This window comes from Lates calcarifer, linkage group LG18 (genome assembly GCF_001640805.2).
Source record: "Lates calcarifer isolate ASB-BC8 linkage group LG18, TLL_Latcal_v3, whole genome shotgun sequence".
Taxonomy (NCBI): domain Eukaryota; kingdom Metazoa; phylum Chordata; class Actinopteri; family Centropomidae; genus Lates; species Lates calcarifer.
The window spans coordinates 3,931,461-3,952,358 of NC_066850.1; the positions used below are offsets into that span (position 1 = coordinate 3,931,461).

The following is a 20,898-nucleotide window of genomic DNA, read 5'->3' on the forward strand; positions in this document are numbered from 1 at the left end:
CACACTTGCAGAGGTACAAATTAACTAATACCTGCGTCCATTTACATGCCTATAACATTGGCCAGAAAAACAGGACACGAGGCACAAGCACAGATTAAGTCCTTCTTACATCCACATACATAGATAAAGACAAATTGATTGAGAGTAGAGGAAGATTCATAAGACCATTACAGTATTAGTAAAAGGCGTAGAAACTGTGCCACCAACCTAAAGCACAAATACTACTTGGACCAGCGGTAACCTCATCCCTCTACCTGACAGTAGAGAAAGTGATAAAAGCAGGTCTGCTAATGAAAATGTATATCACCTTGCCCCCTCCTCCTTTTTCCTGAGATCATTTCATTTCACACAGACAGCAGGGGATTCATATTACAAGAACTTAGCTGCCAGATTCTCTTTCTCTTTCTCATCACCTAATCTCATATCTCACTCTTGTCCTTTATCTCTTCCCATTAACGCTAATAAAACATTCATTAACAGCACCTCCTGCAGCTACAGTACCGGCTACAATGTTGGGTGAGTTGCTGAGAGGGGGCATATACTGTATCTCCACATCCCATGTGGTACCTGCTGCCTAATGTACCTACTTCTTCTTCTTTCTAAAAGCAGTTAGCCACATTTTGGTCTTTCTCTTGAAAACGTGTGTTGGAGCATTAAGATGGAAAACAATAAACATAACAAAAAATTCTTTCCTCTTTTACTAGCTATGTAATATGACTCCATCTGCTCAGTTTGCCTGTTTCCCTCTTGCTATCCGCTAACATAAGAATGTGTTTATGGTACAGTATTTGTAAACAAGACAGAGACACTGAGAGTGTGTGCATCTGTGTGTGCGTCTGTGTGTGCGTAAGAGAGTAAGCAAGAGGTTGGCCAAAGGTTGCTATGGGCTAAGCAGCTGGATCGCACTGGCTAGGCTGCCCTGCGCCAGGCGATCCATGGCCAACTGTAAACCTTTTAGACAAATGGGTATCAGCAGCAGCAATGCACCGTGGGTGGTGTAGACAAAACTAGATCAGTAGTTTACACACACACACACACACACACACACAAAGGAAAAAAAAAGTGACAGGAATATATCAGTGACAAATTTAAACCTGCATTAACTGAATGATATGAACACATTAGCAAACAATTGCCTATGTATACATGTAGTACACATGGAGCCAGATTAGCATTAATTTGAAGTTGTCTTCCTGCCCACTTGATTAAATTCCATCCAATATTCACTCTTGTCCATTCTGGTCTGAGGGAAAGTGTTGAAATGCAGCTAAATGCTCCACTCTCTTCACCAGCTAGCCGCTAACTGTGTCTGTTTGCTGTTTGGGGCTGTGTAGGTAGCTCAGTGTGTCTTAGTGTGTGTTTATAAGAACTCTTTTGTTAAAAACTGTTGCAAGAAATTATATTGATGAGAGCAGTAAGACTCAACTAAAACAATAAAGTTGCAGATTGCACAACCAAAACAATAAGGTGAAAGAAGCTAAGACTGTGAATTGCTTGAAAGCTGAGGCAAACTGCAGAGTCAGATGATAATTCTCTGAGGGTTTGTCACTTCATGCTCTTTTCACATTACACATCATAATCTTTTCCATGGTTAATACAAAAATATTGATTAGCGCAGCTTTAAGTCACCTCAGACTACCTTTGGTTGACAGAATTAGAGCAATTCAAAGATTGGTAAACACTAATTTAAGTGGCAATGGTTTACTTTAAATGTTTGTGGTTCCAAAATGCAGCAATACACAACTGCTTAAAAATAAGGACAATACCTTGTCTCAAAACCATACCTGGCACAAACATCTCAGTAATGTCATTGTTCATATGATTTCAACAAAAAAGGATACAACGCTCCCTTACAGATTTACAGTCATTACTTTTACATGAAATAATTCATAATGCTGTTCTATAATGGCCTTTTCATGCTAATATCCATACGTTCAAGTCCCAGTTCACTTTTTTTTTCTTTAATCTCACCACACTGTCACTCCCTTCCTTCCCTTCAGTTTCCTGCCCTAATATGGTATGTCACTCCCTTCCTTTACCTTGTGTTATCATTCCTGTGTGTATAGTATCCTCCACAACTCCTTTACTCTTTCTCCACCCTTTTCCTCTCCATACTTCCTTCCTTCCATATTGACCATTTCCTTCCTAACACCAAAAAAAGAAGAGGCGCCACATTGCAAGAGTCAATATTACTGTTTTAGATATGGCACAACATGACACAATATGCTATGTGTGTCAGAGAGAGATATAGTACAATCGTTTTCTGTTCCACAGAGGCCCACTACATCAGATAGCATATTAATAATACTGTCAACACGCCCGCTCTGCCTCTAAAATTGGATTGCTGTCTTCTATATATAACTCTTCATCCTGGGTTACCATATCACAAGGTCCCTTTAGCCATTTTGAAGGCTAGTAACTAGACCATTTATCTGTAACACAGACAGGGGATTAGCTAAATGCCATGCTAGTAGATGTCACTTTTAATAGCGCTGACCTCTCTCATGCAAGCTTTCCATGAAACTCTAATCTCAGAAAAAAAAAACTAGCTAAAACCAGCAATTTGATTGAGAGTTACACTCATCATAATATATGCTAATAAGGGTCTGAAAGTAACAGCAAATACCAGTGATGTTGAGGGAAGTTAATTACAATATTAGGATGTGAGGCCTAATGTGGTCTTATTTAGTTTGGGTAATGGAGCAGATTCAGAACATCAGAAGACAAAAATGATCAAGTTGTACTTAAACACTGTGCTGAAGTCAAATTTTTGGAATAAATGTGCTAAAATGGAATAACCAAACTTTCTAAGCCTGTGCTTGACTTGACAAAAGCATAGGCTGATTACCGTCAGCTGGATTGTACAAAGCTGAAAATTGGGCAGTCACTGTGGTAGTCCTGGCCAGTTCCCGGCCAAACATGCTGGACCCCCATCTGATCCAAACAAATTTATTTTGGTTTCATCTGACACAAAAATGTGCTGCCAATATCCACCAGGCTTCTTTTCATACATTGGATTTCTTGTCTCACAATCTGGTTTCTTATTTACCATGTGGAGCCATATTGCATTAGACACAACCCAGGCCAAAACTGAGGGAGCTGTGACATTCTCAGGTTCTTTTATAACCTTGTTCATACCGTTAGTTAGGTCATCTTTTCTGCAGCAGTACCCAACCACTGTGCAGATTACACAGATTACACATTTTTGTTAATTGAGGTTGTTTTTTGGGGCCTGACAAGACCATGACACAAAATGGTTGATAAGAAGAAAAATTAAGGCCCTGACTTATAGAACTTACGTTGCGTGTTTTGAGTGTTTCTGATTTTAGTTGGAAAGAAATGAGTTCGAGTTACCAGCTTGCAGAGGTTGATGATATTTGTGATGACAGAGATTTATCTGAGGTAGAAGTCATCTGGTGAATAAAGACGGAAGTTAACATCCTGAGGTTTATGAGCCAACATGTTTGTGTTATGCTGACTGACTTTCCACTAAAGAAGAGGCCATCAAATCCCTTGGTAGTAACTTTGTATACATTCCTGGAATTAAGCAAATGGTATACACAAGTTTACAGTTCCAAACACGAGGCCTGTTTGACTGATTAAATCCCGATGATAAGATCATTTTAAACAGTGCAGTGTGGTTTCCAAACAAGACTGGCCAATGAACAGAGGCTTAAGTTAACTTATCGAAGTTTACAAGTTCACAATAAATTCCTGGTGTTAAAGCTGATGAAACTTACTGAGATTGAGGTTACTTTTATGGCTTTTGATCTTATCAACAGTTCCATTGTAAAGCAGCTCAAAGCTGTCAAAGGTACAGTCTTCCATCTTGCACAAACCCATCCGTCTCTGCAGTCGACCCGTCCCTGGGACGCTTGCGCAGGATCGGGTCGGCAGAGTGGCTGCCTTGGGTCTATCCTGAAATCCAGCCACGGCTGCAGGTTCTCCGGGTCCGGTCCAGCTTGTTTTGTCAGCTGCTAACTAATGACCTCAAAACTCCTCAAAGTCCATCAACATTCAGGTGTATGCTCCATGTTTACACGTCCCATCCAGAGACAAAGCAAGGATCAAGGACAAGCTCATCTGTCACCCGCAACACAAGAGTCTATTTTGATAGGCCTCCACACACACTGAAAGTAATGCTCATTGGCCAGAGCTGGTATGAATGTGAGGGAGGAAAGAGAAAGAGGGCAGTGGAGGTACAGAGAGGTGGGGCTTTGCTGGGTGGCCAGCAGACTAAGAGGGCCAGGAATCTGAGATTTCTGTGCACACTGGAGCTGTTAGACACACACGCATTATGCATGTTCATGTGTCAGTATGGGTTCATATCACTGGTTGTGTCCATTTGTGTGAGTGTGTGTTATGTGTTTGTTGTGTTCTGGTTTGTGCATGTTTGTGTGCAGCAGCATGAGTGTGCAAGTGTACTGTACATACGCAAGCAAAGCAAATCGCTTTTCATCTAAGCAGGCAAAGTTTTTTAAGACCTCAAAGGAAAAGTACTGCATGAGTTTTTCAATCCAGGCTGGAGACAATGGCTCCTTTCATTAAACGAAGGTGGGGGCACGGGGTTGGGGGGGTTTCAGAGAAAGACAGACAGAGAGAGAGAGGGAGGGAGGGGGGGGATCAGCTGCTTCACACTGGCCTCACATTGTTCCCATTTACCCACAGTGTTTGCCACAACACTAGTTGACTTGAACAGAAGGGAAGGTTGAGCTCTGTGGCCTCCTGCCAATCTGCAGATGTTAACACACCATTCAAGACACTGACCAAGGAAAAAGAGAAGGGGAAGATGAGATATAGAAAACAAAATAAACCCAGCACCAGCAAGTGGAGACTGTCCATACTGCCCTCATTCTGCAACTATCACATTCATAACATTTAACTTTACACAACTAGTGTTTTTAAGTGATTGGGAGTGTCAAATTATGGTGTTAGTCCATCATTCATTCATTTTTTTTCAGCTTTCTAACAATTCTACTGTAGTACAGGGTGTCTTTAGTTTGAACAAATGCTAGGTACTGTATTATATCTTCCTTTTGTCTTGTGTCTTTTTAAAATTCTCTCTCCTCTAAGTGGCCTCCTTCCACTCTGGCCCTGATACCTCTGAGTGACCTAGATTTCACACACTTGTTTCACTTTTCCCTCCTCTCAACATTATGTTGTCTTCATGGCTAAATCTCAAACTTCACACTCCTCCTTGCAACATCAAAACAACACACTTTGTTTCTCGTGCCGTGCTGTCTTCACTGACCCCTTGTTCATGTGGCGCAGAGCCAGACTCTTCAACAGGCGGTGTGTGGGGAGTTACAGTATGTCTTGTCTTTTATCTCTGTTACTGTGTGTGTTGTTTACATGCTCAAATATTTATAAGGGAAGAAGAAATAAACATGCAATAAATAATCTAGATAAACAAGTTCCATAATCCAATGTTGTGTCAGCAGGGAGGATAGCATCTGCTTGTTTAGAGAACAGTAATCACATCATAGATTTTATTACATCACAGTTATCTTGTGGAGGCTCTGCAGTCTCCTCCACACCCGGGGAACCAAGTGGTTTCAGGAAAACATTTCCACAGATGTTGATAGTAAATACACACAACTGACTTGTAGGACTGCTGCTTTTATCCAGCGAAATGTACATCCACAGGTTCAATGTGTTGCACACAGCACATACAGTTCGGTATGTTGTGGGCATGCCTGTCTGGTCAAAACACTGAGTCTATGATTTTTCACTGAGAATTTAGTCTCTCTACCCACATGGCCACCTGTTGCATTCTCACTCTCTCTGCTACAGCTACCGAATGATGACTAAACACTACAGACAGTATCATGACAGTACAGCAAAAATAAACTGTAACAGCAGTGACATGAACCGGAATACATTGAGAGACACTATTGTAAATTAAGATATCTACACAAATACAGAGGTTAAATGCATTACAGGTTCATTCAACATGTCACTTTTCTTCACAAATTCAAATATCCAATTACAGAGACCTCTGCTTCTGAGCTGTCAGGACCCATTGTGCTTCAACGGCTTAATTTCCTGTAGAACAGAGCTCACCTCTGACAGAAAACAAAGTCTCCTTACCGAGCACTGAGCAAGATTCTTCCATTATCATGCTGCATGTAATGTAGCTGCCTATTTAGAAAGAGAATAAATCATCATCATTATCAGAGAACAAGTGTGAATAATGAGGCAGTGTCCCACTGAATACTCAATCACTTGGATAATTAACTCCAAGAATATAAGAAACTAAGACTTTTCAATTACTTCCATTCTCCTCTTTATACCAACTCTCTAGTACCAAAGTCAAGATTTCATCAATCACTGAAATCCATTTTCTGTTATCTTCTACTTCTAAATGAAAACCTTAATAGTCTTATTCTGTTTTATTTTATACTACACTGTCATCCAGCTCTGTCCTATGTAATGACTCGAAAACAGCTATTAGTAATGTCACTTGCAACTTCTGGGCCAATTTGTGGTTTAGTATGTATCCTATTGTAGATGACGAAAACAAATGCAGAGAAGGTTGCATCATAGTTGTTACAATTCACACTGACAGCAGAAACTGTTTCTGCATTCTAAATTAACAAGTGAACAGAGAGGTTTACACTTAAAATCCACACTTAAACCCAACTTAAACTCGACTTAAACCCACCCACACAGGTTATGTTGCCTGTGTGGGTGGACTATGGGTACGCAAGTTTTTTTTTTAATGTCAGTAGGGAATGAGACATTTCCTGATGTCTGTTTTGTAAATGCCACAGGAACCTACTTGTTATTCTAGGTGCTCTCCCAGTACCAGTGAGTTTATAGAGTAACAGATGGTATTGTGAAGAACGCATTGCATTACAGACCTATTGCAATTCATCTCTGCATCCATTAGTTTTCGGTTGTGCTGCAGCAGCAGCATTGAGCCTGTTCGTGTGTAGCCTTTCTGTGTGTGTTCCCCTGCCCAGTATGAAGTAGGACAGCAGCTAGGACACTGTATTGATCAGCCAGTCACTGTAGAGCACAAAGTGTGGCCTGTTCTCCTGCACTGACCTTCAATACATGACCTCAAACAGGACAGCCTCTCTCTGTCATACACACGCATCCTCACACACATCTAGTTTTTTCAAATGTTACAGCACTAGTAGCAGCAAAACCAATAAACTCCAATTAAGGCTGGGACTGCCTATTACACAGTGCAATGTTAGTCTATAGAAGCACTACAAACATGTACACATTCTACCCTGCCAGGACAAGGATGGATGTCAACGGAAAAATGTCCACTGCATCTGTGCTTCTGTGTGACTATCCATTTGGCTTGTGGACACCACAGCTACATTAGTTTGTGTTTGAGTTTTTAGCTTGCCAACATCTCTCAGCTCCGAGTGCAAATTAGGTCTTTAGTAATGTAAAAAAACTGAGATAGAGTGAGCTAGAGGTAACAACAAGCCAAGAATAAAAAGTAGGCAAAAGAGAAAAGCAAAAAGAGGACACAAGGAAGAAAGACACTGACTTTTAAAGAACAGGAGGGGAAAGAGAAAAAGAATAAAAGCAACAAAGAACCAAGAGGAGACAGAGAAAGGAAGCAACTAAAGCTTAGCACTTTAAGCCTGTTCATATAATTACACGAGGTGATTTCCACTGGCTCTACGCTCTGCCATTTTACCACCAGTAAGAGGGTCCGGTTCAGTTCAGCTCTGTCACCCACAGGACAGATTCTAGTTGATATATCCCTCTGTTTTTACGTCAATAACTATAAAGATCATAGAACTATCACAGGGTTATCACTCAAGGAAACTGTGGTCTCAAGGGTGTTTATCATAAATCTTGGCTTTGCAGTTTGCACAGACTGAGAGGCACGCAAAAATTCACACAGAAACGTATTAATATTTTTCCACGTTGGTCATTTTACACACACACACACACACACACACACACACACACACACACACACACACACACACAGACACAAACAGACACACACACACACACACACACACACACACACACACACACAGACTAAAGATGCAGAGTACAGTGCAGTTTCATGCTACAACACTTGCATAATTTACATCTCCATTGTGTGTGTGTGTGTCCATATTTGGGATATGGATATTTTATGTAATTTCATATCAACTGTGTGTAGGTAAAATAACCAGACAGTGAATGTTGTATATAAGTGTATGTGCTGTGGCTAATTCGTTGAATTCAATACCTGGCAGATAAAGATAGTTTATATTAAGGTAATTAATCCAGTATGCTGTCCCACACAGTCAGGACAATCAAACTTGTCTGATTGTACTGTTGCTTTAATAATGTACAGATAAAGTAAATTCTTCTACCTTCTTATCTCTCATATTTTAATTATAACTTTACTATGCAGAAAATGCTGTTTATCTTTTGCAGTGTTAATGTGCACTGTGTCATGTAAATAAACACACAGCTCAGCCTGCAGGAAGCTGCTGTGTATTTTTTCACATCACCAGCAGCAAGTCTTAACCAGACTTTTGAGCGGACTATTGATCCCCACAGTGAAATTGACAGACGACCCAGCAGGATATAAAGTAATTAAAGCTTGCTCCACCTCCACCAGCTGCAAGTGATGAACACATTAACACATTTGTCATTCACAGATTTCAGTTGTGATTGTTCTTTTATTTCTCGAAGTTTTCTCCAGGTATGTTCCTCTCCTCCTTGTCCATATACACATGCTCTATTATGGACTACATTTCAACAGGACCTCAAGCACAGTCCTTGAGTAAATGTACTTTGTTACTTCCTACCACTGTAAACACTGCAATCGTGGGATGGTGAGAAGATTACAGAGTTTGCTTCACAAATTTGTGAAGTGTTGGATTTGTTTGTTGTTCAGAAAAGTTTCATAGATAGTTGCTGCCACTCAACAGAAGCAGCTGCTGATTCAATTAAAGCATAAACACACTGTAGCCCAGTGTCATTTTAATCTCTAAACCTCACTGTATCATGAATATTATGAGTGATGGAGCTGAAACCTCATGTCTAATGATGAATGGCAAACAGACAGCTGATTCTCTGCTAGTTAAGAGACTATAGACTATACAGAGTTATACTGTCTCCAACACTCAGAATTATTATTAATCATTTCTAATTCCATCTAAATACTTGCAATGTTTTAACACGTTCTTTTAATACACTTGACTAGGCCACTGTGTGTAAATATACCTCAAAGCTTAATCTTACGTAATCACAAAAAAGTGACATGTAACTACCACATAAAAGGCCATTTTCAAAACAGTCTTGCATTAATCCCAGTTTTGAATTTTAATTAAGAAGCTGGTAATATTAGCATTGAGTAGTATTTCAGCTTGCAAAATATGGAAATTAATCCAAGCGATGATAATGCACACCTATGGTACCTATAGTAACCAACCAACATGGAGCATGTCTTGTCACTGTGGATAATCCACAATCCACAATCCACAATCTACAAAACCACAGTTCTTTCTTGGTCTAGGGATTATCCTTAATGTGTTACAATGCTTCTGAAAAGACACACTATTGTTGAAAAGACGTGCAAAAATCAATTCATTGTATTGAGATAGCAGAAAACCTGGGCAATTATACCAAAACTGCCTCCATAGCTTGGTACCAGTAGGCTTTTTTGTGATTTGAGTGACTCAGTATGTGAGAGGAAGGGAATGAATAAGGACCTGGTGAAGAGAGAGAACGGAAGAGGAAAAGGGACAAAAAGTGAAGGAAACACATCCATAACACAGCAGAAGGGCCTTCTATGTGATCTCACCTCCGGAAACATGGTTACAAATTAACCAATTAAGTGCCCTCAGAATAGCACAGGTCAATCACAACTAAGGCCAAGAGGAAAGACATGGGTCACTGTATCCGCATACGCACGCACGCACGCACATGCACACACACACACACACACACACACACACACACACACACACACACACACACACACACACACACACACACACACACACCATCTGGAATGCAAACTCATGCCTCCTGTGAAAGCAGGAGACAATATACTTAAGCAGTGTGTTTGTTTTAGCATACAGCGTGGGCCCCTGCTTTATTTTAGGCAGTAGAGAGAAAAGACGTCAGAGAGAGAGGGAATACGCCCACACTGAGTTCACTCTGAGTGTGTAAGAAATCCAAGAAGCCCTAATCATTCCTTGGGTTAAATGCTGATGCACCATTAGAGGGATGAACACAAAAACCAACACACACTTTGAGGTGTGGAATGATGAACTACTGTCCTTTCCCTCTGCATGTTTTTCAAACTATAAAAGACCAACTTTTTTCTCCACAGTGAATGAAACTGTACAGTAAACCTAAAACTGAACTGTAAACTGAAATTAGCCCTGAGGAGACAAGAAGAGTTAAAAAGCTAGCTGCAGCTTAAGTGGAACTCCAATCTATATTTTAGGTGATGGCCTCATCTGAGCAACTTAAAATTAACAAGCTGGATGTACTGGCTGTTATGAGAGTTGAAAACAGTGACCTCTGTATATGAACGGGGAGGGATACAGGGCTGCAAAAAAATATTTTTCATCATTTACTGATCTTTCAACTTGTTTTCATTAATAGTTTAGTTTATAAAATGTTAGAAAACAGTGAATAATGCCCAGTATTCAACTGTTCAGAGGGTGGTTTTTACTGTCGAACACTGAGCTGCAACAGGCTGCACACCTCCAACTTCTCAGCAAGGTGACCAACTTTACTGCACCCTGCTGCTGTGTGGAAAACTACTCCTGCCACGTGCAGCATGAAATCAGATCGGTTACTCATGGCATGATGGAAAAAGGACAATTATTGACCAACATCTTTATTAAAACAATGCAAGTCTGCTGCATTACAAACAAATAAACCAGCCTAATACATGTAAACTACTTTATTTCTAACCACATAGCTGCCCCCCAGGACCTCTAGCTTTAACCTGTACTTGCTGTTACCACCAGCATGACTTAAATTTTACAGACTACAACTTTAAAAGACAACTCCAGTTCATTTCAACCTGCCTTATTTTCCATAAATGTTGCTATTGTGGCTGTATGGGTTGTGTTAACTTTGCCCTCACCACCTCTGTGGTAGTGATTCAGGGAAATTAGGACTGACACAAAACAGTGTGTTGCACTGTTGATGCAACCAGTGTGAGCCCCCAACTTTCCCAGTATTACAATGTCTTCAAAGAAAACTCAAAACCTGATTATAATGGTGGACTATTATGAGTAATTTATTATGAGACATTATGTTTGCCTGACGAAAAATAAACACTAGAATCTGGTTATGTTCCTGGACCCACTGTGAGCTGAAATTACAATGGTAGCTGAGAGAAAAAGTTGTGTTTCATAAAAAGAATGCAATACTCAGAGAGCAGTGTTATGCAATGCGATTAGGTACACCAGCTGCCTCAGATGTAGATCTTTTTACAGTAAGTGAGCATAGTGGCTGATCCAGGCAGCTACTTTCTGTGTTTAGTTTTGGTCAAAGTTTGAAATAATTCATTTAAAAATCATGTTCATCTTGAAAGCAGCAGGAGGTTTGTGCTGGTTGACCTGCTGTTTTACACAAGTCCTCAGTCCCTTGAATCCTTACAATGGAGGACGTGAAGGCAAAGTTAGCATAACCTATAAAGCTACAACAGCCAGACTTATAGGAAACATTGCATGCATTTCTACATTAAGTCCTTTCAATGTACAAACTATGGTTAGTCTCCTCGCAGTATGGAATGTTGTTTTCCTATATTACCAGAGAAGCCTTTACACAACCCATAAACTCATAACATCTTGCTACAAGGGATCCTTTGTTTCACCTGACTAATCTCATTAGCTTTAACTAATGACAAACTGTATATAAGCCTTTATATAAGCATCTGTATTCATCTCTCTCTTCTCAATACAAAACTGAGAACATGATGAATGCACACTTATGCAGGTCCCTCTATAGGAATCACACACACTCAGCAGGCCATTGTTTTCTTGTACAATGATGACATAAAGCACAGGTAAGTGGAGTAGAGTGCTAAGAAAAACAGGATAAATAGAATACACCATAACTCGAATGCAGGCCAGAGAGTGAAGAACTCCATTAGGTGCTAATGGATTGCTATGCTTCAGTGTTCCCTGTAGTACGATTGCACAGCCCAGAGATAGGATGGGAGATTGAGAGGCAGGAGAGAAATGGATTACCAGAGAATGAGATGGTCGGGGTGTAGCATCAGGCGGCTACAAGAAATCAGAGGGAATAAAACACACAAAGCACCTGAGGTAATGTTAGAGGACAAAACAACATAACCTAGAGGCACCACTACCCTTTCCCAATTACCAGCAGACAGCAATATGGGTTCATCCCCTCACAAAATGCCAAGTGGCTGCCATCTTAGGTGAAGCTAAGATGACATGTCCGCTTTTTACTCTTGAGCTCATGAAACGTTTACAGCTGTTTTACCTGCCTCGTGTGCACACGTGTTTGTCAGATCTTAAAAAACGTTTAGAGTACTGCTGTGTCTGACAGAGAGAAAGCATAAAGGGAAAGCGAAATCAAAAGCACAATAAAAGAAGAGAAGAGGATAAATGAGCAAAAAAGAGAGCTGAAGCTGATCCAGAAGTGAAGAGGAGGGAATGGCGGGCAGAATCTGAAAGAGCAGCTCAGTGGCACGGAGAGAAAAAGGCAAACGGAGGAGCTCTGGAGGAATTTTCTTTAAAAGGAAAGGAAGGAGGGAAGAAAGAAATGAGGAAGCAAGGAAAGGGCAAACAGGAAGGAAGGTAGGTCTCATCTAGCAAGCTTCCTGACAATGTGACAATGAATTCAGCCCTTTTAGCTCAGGCACAGGCATTATGGGAGAGGACATAGCCTGAGGTATTCTCTTTCACACACACTCTCTCCCTGTCTCTCACTCTCTCTCTAATAGACATGCTGAAAGGGAAGGGGGGTGGGGGTGGGGGTGGTTGTGGTTCCATAGTCCATTACACACCATGGGACTGTCAACGTGCTGCAGCTCCACAGGACAAGCAGTTCCCCCCTCATTGGACAGCAGGTTAAGCAAGCTTGGAAATGTGTGTGAGTTGAGTGGGCTGACTCCTGATAAGCAGCATCATGCAGTTTGTTTCACATCAGGCTGCTTCGCCTCTTTTCTCCCTGCCTCTGCATCAACCATTCATTCCCTAGGCCTACTTTTCCCATGTATACAGGTAATCCATTACATCTTCAACCCTCTATTTACCTCTGTCATCAGTGGTAACAGAAGAATTTCACAGTAGCTCCATCTTTTTGATATGGGATGCTGCACCATGTGTGTGCGTCATAACTCTAGTCAGTATTTTCACAGAACTCAACAACTCATCAACTTTAACTGTCTTTAGGTGGTAGTCAAAAAAGATCTATTTAATTTTAATGGTTTGCTGAGCCTCATGCAGGAGTCCTTCAGGTGGTCGGACCTGGTCTTAAATCAGGGCGAGATTCTTACCATTCAAACCATGTACTGGTTGGCAAGTATACAAACACCTACTTTTATATGATATCTTCGAGAAGCTATCAGGCTTTGGCTACACAGGTACAAGTTCAGTGTACTGTAGGTTGTTTTTTGTCTTTTCATGGGATTTGCTGACAATAAGGAAAATACTCACTTACTGACTAGGGGCAAGGCTCCTAGGTATATTTTTTTCAGTTAAGCATGTGTGCGGTGTTATTTTATGTTACCATCATCTTAATTTATGTTAATACATTGCTATGATGATGTTGCTATTAAGTTCCTTGTAAACACTCTAGATTATGATGCATGCATGATACAAACAACAAATGAATAAATAAAGAGAAAGGTTTGTAGAGTAACTGAGCCTGCATTGCTGCTTCATGGATGCTTCACCTTTGACATACAGTTATTGAAACAATCAAAATCACTCCAAATACCAGATTACATAGTTATCTAAAGTCCATTCAACTATTTGTGCTGACTTCTAATGATCCCTAACTAAAAATGTAAGTAACACTCTAATTTGAGCAGATACAACTGGGTATCATTTTATCTTTTAGGCTGAATTAGGCAAAACATTTCTGCTTCATGTAGTGAGCATGACACATCAGGGTTGTGGTGGACTGCTGATCTGTTAAGAGTCAAGTTGCACATAACAACCAAGAGCAATGCACAAAACCAGGCTCCTGCGAGACACATGGATATCACAAGATGTTTACAGTTAGACAAGTGCCAACATGTCGAGGATAGATTTTCATCTCAGCTACAAATGAGTTCTTTCATTCATTCATTATCTATACCGCTTATCGGTTAAGAGTTGTGGGGGGGCTGGAGCCTATCACAGCTGACACTGGGTGAGAGGCGGGTTACACCTTGGACAGATCGCCAGTCCTTCACCAGGCACTGTTCGTATACAATTCATTTTAGGAAAAGCACTGAAAATAAGAAACTGCAGAGAGAAGCAGCATCTCCACAACACAAAGTCACCACTGCAAGACACTGCAACTCATACTTTCTCCTCATTCTGTGGCTTTCTTGCTCTTACTGCTGCAAACAATCTCACCACCTACATGTTGCGTATAACCAGGAACTGAGTGCAACAAGTTCAGGGCTGTTCTCTGGGAACCAACAGGAGGGATTTTAGGTAAAGCAGAAAATCTCTCTCTCACCGGAATTAGAGGTAGGCTGTGGGGAAATCACACACAGTAAACAGCAACTCTGACCACTGGTGATAACATCTTACTGTGAGGCATAACATGCAACCCTGAGACACACTACTGACTCTCCACTGTAGCATTAGACTCTAAAATGTCTGTTTAGTGTGTTTAGCCATGTGTGTATTGACCAGAGAGATGTGAAAACTGTAATTTGGTCCATGCCTGGTGTTATGTGTGTGTGTATATGTGTGTGTGCACACTCACGTAGGAAATGTTTCTCCAATAAGGCAATTTCCAGGTGACCCTTGACTTCATTGAGTCGGTCCGACTCCGACCTCTGGAACTCCTGGATGGCCGCAGCCATGGTGGGAGACCCTGAACCTGCCTGTGCATGCACGCACACACACACACACACACACGCATTCATGTATACAGCACATGCACAGGTATACATACACAGGTCCGTGCACACACACACACACAAACAAACATTTGCATTCACAAACAGAGAAAAACACGTTTGGTTTTAGAATTACAAGTACTTGACAACAACATACAAAAGAACACAAGCAGGAATATCCCATATGATCTAACACACAGATGAGCATGGTGCCATGACTCACGGTAATGTTTCCTCTCCCGGTTTAAGTCCAGCTGGAATGAGAGGAGGAGGAGGAAAGCGAAAAAGAGGCTATTCCCCCTCTTCTGACTACAGCAACACTGATGACTCACACACCTCTGACTAAGGGCTTTAACCCTGACACACTCACAAACCCACACAACTAGCAACACAATGTGTGTGTAGGTGAAACGAGTGAATGGCGGTGATTGAGAGATGACGACCGTGTGTGAGAGAGGAGAGGAATGAGGGAAGAGAGCGTGAGGAATTAGGGGCGAGTGAATGATGGAGAGAGAGGAGAGGAGAGACGTGCTGTCTCTAGCAGGAGGATGAACACTGCAGGTTGAGCATCAGCGCTCGACTACAGCAAGGGTCCTTTAAGAGACTAATACCACACACACACACACGCTGCAGCAGCTTCTCCCTGACAGCAACCAGCATGGTTTGTGTGTGTCTGCGTTAGGCACACTGCAATGTCTTTAGCTGCTCTGCAAAAGAGAGAGTGCAGAAGAGAGACAGAGGAGAGAGAGAGAGAAAGAGAGGGAGAGAGAGCACAAAACTGACAGTGACCTGAAAAAAATGCGCTCTGGGAGAGAACCAGAACCTAACAAGACAGGCGGGTGGGGAGACACACAGACACAGAGATGGAGAGAGTGTCCCTGAATAAAGAAGCACTTCAAAGAAAACAAAAGAGAGCCTCTTCTGGAAGTATGTCATGGAGAAGAAAAAAGGGATGCTGACTGAGGTTGTGAGAATCAAATAAAGACAGGACAGAGAGAGAGAGAAAGCAAAAGAGCCAGAAGAGACAAAGACGAGGGGGACGTGGAGGAGAGGAAAGGAGCGGACGGTGGGAGTGAAAAGAAGCTTTGCTGCATTAGGAGCCATCAGCCACAAAGCTCTTTGGTTTTTGGATCTCGACAGCTTTTGTTTCTTCAAAATGTCAAACCGGTAATGGTTTTGGTCAAATATGTGGGAACACTTCCATGTGTCTGATGCAGTCATCAACTGTCAGTCAGAGCCTCATGGTCATCAGAAGTAGGTCAAGCCCTGACGTCACCCCGGACGATTATCGGCTGATTAATTATTGTGTTCCCCCCCTCTCCCTCTTTCACGACCGTGCCTGATGTAAGAAGACGAATCTCACTGTGTCATGCTGCTGTAAAGCCCCATCATATTTTATCACTGTATGCTGCATTTTTAACAAAGAACACTGACCATAAAATGTCTTCTTAAAGCAGTGCTGTGAGATTAATAGCTGCCGCACTGTGTTTCACACCCACTATCAGCCTTCAGTCATTTTGCATTGTAGGTGCACGTAGGGCTACTGATCAGAATTCATTCTGAACATAAGAGTAATCTTCCCTGTCTGCTGTAGAACAGAGGTGAACAGATGTTGCCAAACACATTTTCTATGTTGAAAATTGCAAATAAGCCACAGTCCACGACTCCAGGCGACCTGTGATAAATCGCCTCCCACAAGAAAACAAGACAAAATATCAGATACATATTCATGTGTAATCGACCAATCAGGCACTGAGCCTGTGTTTGCTAGACTCTCCCCTAGGAAGCAGTTCTTTCTCCCTCTCCCTCCTCTCTCTGGTTTGTCTGAAAGATCCTCCTCAGCTGGTGAAGTTTGGAGGGTGCTGTGTTCAGGGTTCAGACTCCAGCTATTCTCACAGTGTTTCCAGCTCTCTTGTCTTCACAGCTCTGCACCTCTATTCTTTGGATCAGCAATTTCCTGCTCTGGCTCTATTTGAAGCTTTCATCCTGTTGCTGTTCTTGTCTGCTTCTCTTCACTGAGCTTGATGAAGCTGTACTCTGTGTGCTCAGATTTTTTTAAGGATTGTAATTTTGGGTCACAGTTTATGTTGGCTGGTTTGCAATTCTACATTTCTTTGCACTTTTACAAACAGAAAAAACTCAACCCCATACTCAGCCTCTAGAAGGACATTTCCCATGGATTATATGATTTGCCTCAGTATACAACCAACACAGAAATGGCTGCTTTATCCTGGAGAGCAGCTACAGGGACATCAAACACTGCTTCTTCTCTGTTGTGATAAGTTTTTTAAGCCTGCATCCCTCTCATGAGGTTCAGTGTGAGTCTAACAGTAGGAGGTGTAATACCCAAGGTGTGATTTCAAGGCCTTGTTCTGCTCATAAACACAAATATCACAGGAGACCTTCTCCAAGTGTGGCAGATTGTTGTTGTCCAGCAGGCTGCTGGTGGTGCTGATCAGTGATGTCCATTAATTAACAACTAACAGATATCTGGTCTGTCACAGACAGACACAGTGGACACTAACAGACAGCATAGGTATACCAGTACTTGTTTATGTGTGTAGCTGAGGGCATTGGCAAAGTTAAAAAAAAAAAAAAGAATGATATGTAATGTAAATATCAGGCATCTATGGACCCTCACGCTGCATTACTATGTTGACAAATCACTAAGAGATATAAAACAAGCCAGCAGAGGTAATGATAAATCCTCTGCTGATGGTAGCAAATGACAGTAGAACAGATAATATGGTTATACTCAACCTGACAGATATGAAATTATTTGGAACTGTCTGTTCTACTTTCACTTTTTTCCCCCACCATTGAAACCATACACCTCCTCCCTACCCAACCTGATTTCCTGTTAACCCTGTGATTTTTTGACTTATTAAAATAACCGTAACGTCCGAAAACTGTCTGAGAAGAACTCGATCTTGTTGCTGACAGTGGATCAGGAGTACAGTTTTGTCACATCTGCACACTCACAAAAATGTGAATTGCTTTAATTTAAAATGACACAGACAAAAAATTTCAGCCTACTGCTGCTCAGACCAGACACGCGACTCTTACCACACAGACACCACAGTGACTTAGGCAGCAGGCTTCTTGGTAAAGACAACCACAGTCCTGTAGAACGGCATCAGCAATGCAGATGCAATCTGCAGCTCTTCGCAAACTTAAACCCACATCTCCTGCTTGACTGCAGCTCACATTACAACAGAGAGATTACAGTTATGAATTGTAATCCCAACAGATTACCATGGTGGACTGTTTTTGGATTTTTCTGCCATTGTACAGTTCATCTTTAGGCCTTACTATGAAACTGAAAGAGAGAAGAGGGTATGATTACAGCCTCAAGCATTCATGACCCACCGATGATTATTCTGCAAGGAAGGGCAGGCTGAAGAACTGTTCAGCACAGACTTTTAGTTGAGTGGCCTCTAATTATACTTTCAAGTACAGTACGTTGGATCTTTTTAATATTTTTATTTATTATTCTAATCTCTCTCTCTGTCTGTCACTTTTTATTTGAGCATTTCAAACCTTACTTCAGATGTATTTTAGTTAATGGATACAGTGGCTGAATGTGACAGATGATATTGAGGAAGCCACCTGATCTAGCAGGAAAAGCAAGGAAAGGCCAGTGAGGGCGTATGCAGTCGCCTGTGCAATGACTGAACACCATCTGCCTGATGACATTCAGCCTGTTTAGTATGGATAACACAGGCTAGTTTGTCATAAAGTCTCAGTTCATGTATTCTGCAGCCCGAGGGCACAGTCTGTCCTCTTTTCAACAGATGAGGTAATGAAGGTGAGGTCTGGACCCAGGTCATGTGGTCTGATCGTGGAGACTGGAGATACAGACATCATAGCAGTATGGGTGGGCCCCAGTGTGTCAGTAGGGACCTATAAAGGGCACTACACAGGGAAGATGAGATTTCCACCAAGCAGCAAGAGCTCTTAGATATTGAATGCAACAGCATGCTTTGTGGGAGAAAGTGTGTGAGTGTAGGTCTCATGTGTGTATGTGAGTGTGTGTGTTAGTGTGTGTACCAGCAGGGATAAGAGCTAGCTTGGTCTATTTTGGGGGCTTCGGAGTGTGAGTCATCAGTGCCGTGATGTGGGCGATGCCTTTCCAGTGGGCTGGTTATCACGCAAGCAAACACTAGTGCACATACAGACTTACAAACAGCAGCTCAGACACCCCTTCTAAACTCAAGTGCATACATGCAAATAGAGACACATGTTGCACAGTTTAACTTTTTCTTATGTGAGTGCAGTGAGGCCTGTTATGGTTTAATGGTGTATTTCTCTAAGTACCACTCATTTACCACCAGGCCTCAGGCAGTTTTCACTGGGATGCAGGAAAACCCACAGACACACTCAAAAGTTACATCAGCCACCTATCTGGGGAGAAACAACGAAACAAAGGAGGTAGAAATGAAAGGAGACAGATCCCTGGAGCCCTCATTCAGGAAATGATACAATAAAGTGACTAATCCAGTATTTTTTTCCCAGGTATCCTCCTTTCAGTGCATGTGCACGATGATGACGACAATTCTGCCGTTTCTAGTCACCCACAAGGACGAGAGAGAGAGCTGCAGATTCCATGAAATATGAACAGCATCTAGCGTGGGAGGAGGAAATATCAAAAACATGATCTGGATTTTTTCGTCACAGTGGGTGAACCATTTCCTCTCCGTCTCCTCCCCCTCTAGACATCTCAGAGTCCAGTCGTCCGAGGCTAAATTCCTGTCCTCTGGCCTCTTTCATCACTTTCCCTGCTTTAATCTGTTCTCTCCTATCATTTTTCATTCCCTTCCTCCTACCCAATATCTGTTCATCTCACCACTGCTTTCACTGTTTCTGCTCTTGTCTGCTGCTGATATTCTGTGTCCACCGCGGGAAAATCTTTATCGCTGTCATCTCCTCCATTTTTCTTCTTCATAACAACCCCTCCATCCATCATTCTCCTCTTGATTTCAGAAGCACAAAGTATAAACAGAGAAAATTGGGCTTAGATAAAAAACAAAAATCATATTTTCGCTATAAACATTCATTAATCTTGTTAAGGATGCTAAAACAACATCAGAGAGGTGAAACAGAGGCTACTGCACATTCTCCCACCCCGTTTTTTGTGTTATTCAGGAAATGATGCTAGAGAGTCACGCTGAGGTCAGAGCATCTTTTTCAGACGGAATAATTCATGAGCACCATAAAAAATGCCGCCATGTGTACCTGTCCTAGCCAGTTGAGGCTAAATGTGTACATATACGACAAAAGCAAGATAACCGTTTATTCAGTGAGGATGATAACTACAGAGAAACAGAAAGAAAGAGGAGAAAGGGAAGGATAGATAAAATGAAAGTGAGAAAGATTGAAAAAGCAAAAGAAAGAAGAGGAAATGAAACAAACCACTTTCTGCCTCCTTCCTGAAACGTGACCAACTGCAAATGTGGCTACTGGTCAGAAAAGCCCCGCCCAAACACACACACACACATCTACACTCATATGAATGCATGGCGAGTGCTCACAGGGTCCCGCAGGAGGTCCTCCGTGTCTCGCAGAGCTGCCTTCGGCTTTAGCTGCATGTCATCGCTACATTCGTTGTCGGAGGCTGGCGGCGACTCGGCTAGATCCGGGAAGTCGTCTCTCGTCCTGGGGCCTCGGAAGCGGATCTTGTCCAGGCGCTTTAGCATGGTCAACACCGCACACCTGGGCTTTACCTTAACATGGCGGACGGCAACCCTGCAGGGACAAAAAGGGCAGAGACTATTGGTATTCAGTAGCTACATGGGAAAATGTTTTTCATTTGACTTTACAAGGAGATGAAGGTGACAAAGATGAATTAGAATTACCATAATTTATTG

At 41.8% G+C, this 20,898-nt stretch overlaps 1 protein-coding gene across 5 annotated transcripts in view; it reads right to left on the reverse strand.

The window, feature by feature from the left end:
- Window positions 1-20,898, reverse strand: part of gramd4a (GRAM domain containing 4a) — a 48,320-nt gene that overhangs the window by 18,603 nt on the left and 8,819 nt on the right. For 4 of the 5 annotated variants that reach the window (XM_051077554.1, XM_018700482.2, XM_051077553.1 and 1 more), the window contains exons 2-3: window positions 20,563-20,776; window positions 14,896-15,016 (exon numbers count right to left, since the gene is read on the reverse strand). In XM_051077554.1, coding sequence (XP_050933511.1) covers window positions 14,896-15,016; window positions 20,563-20,776 — 335 coding nt within the window. The other variant, XM_051077555.1, reaches the window with a different exon arrangement.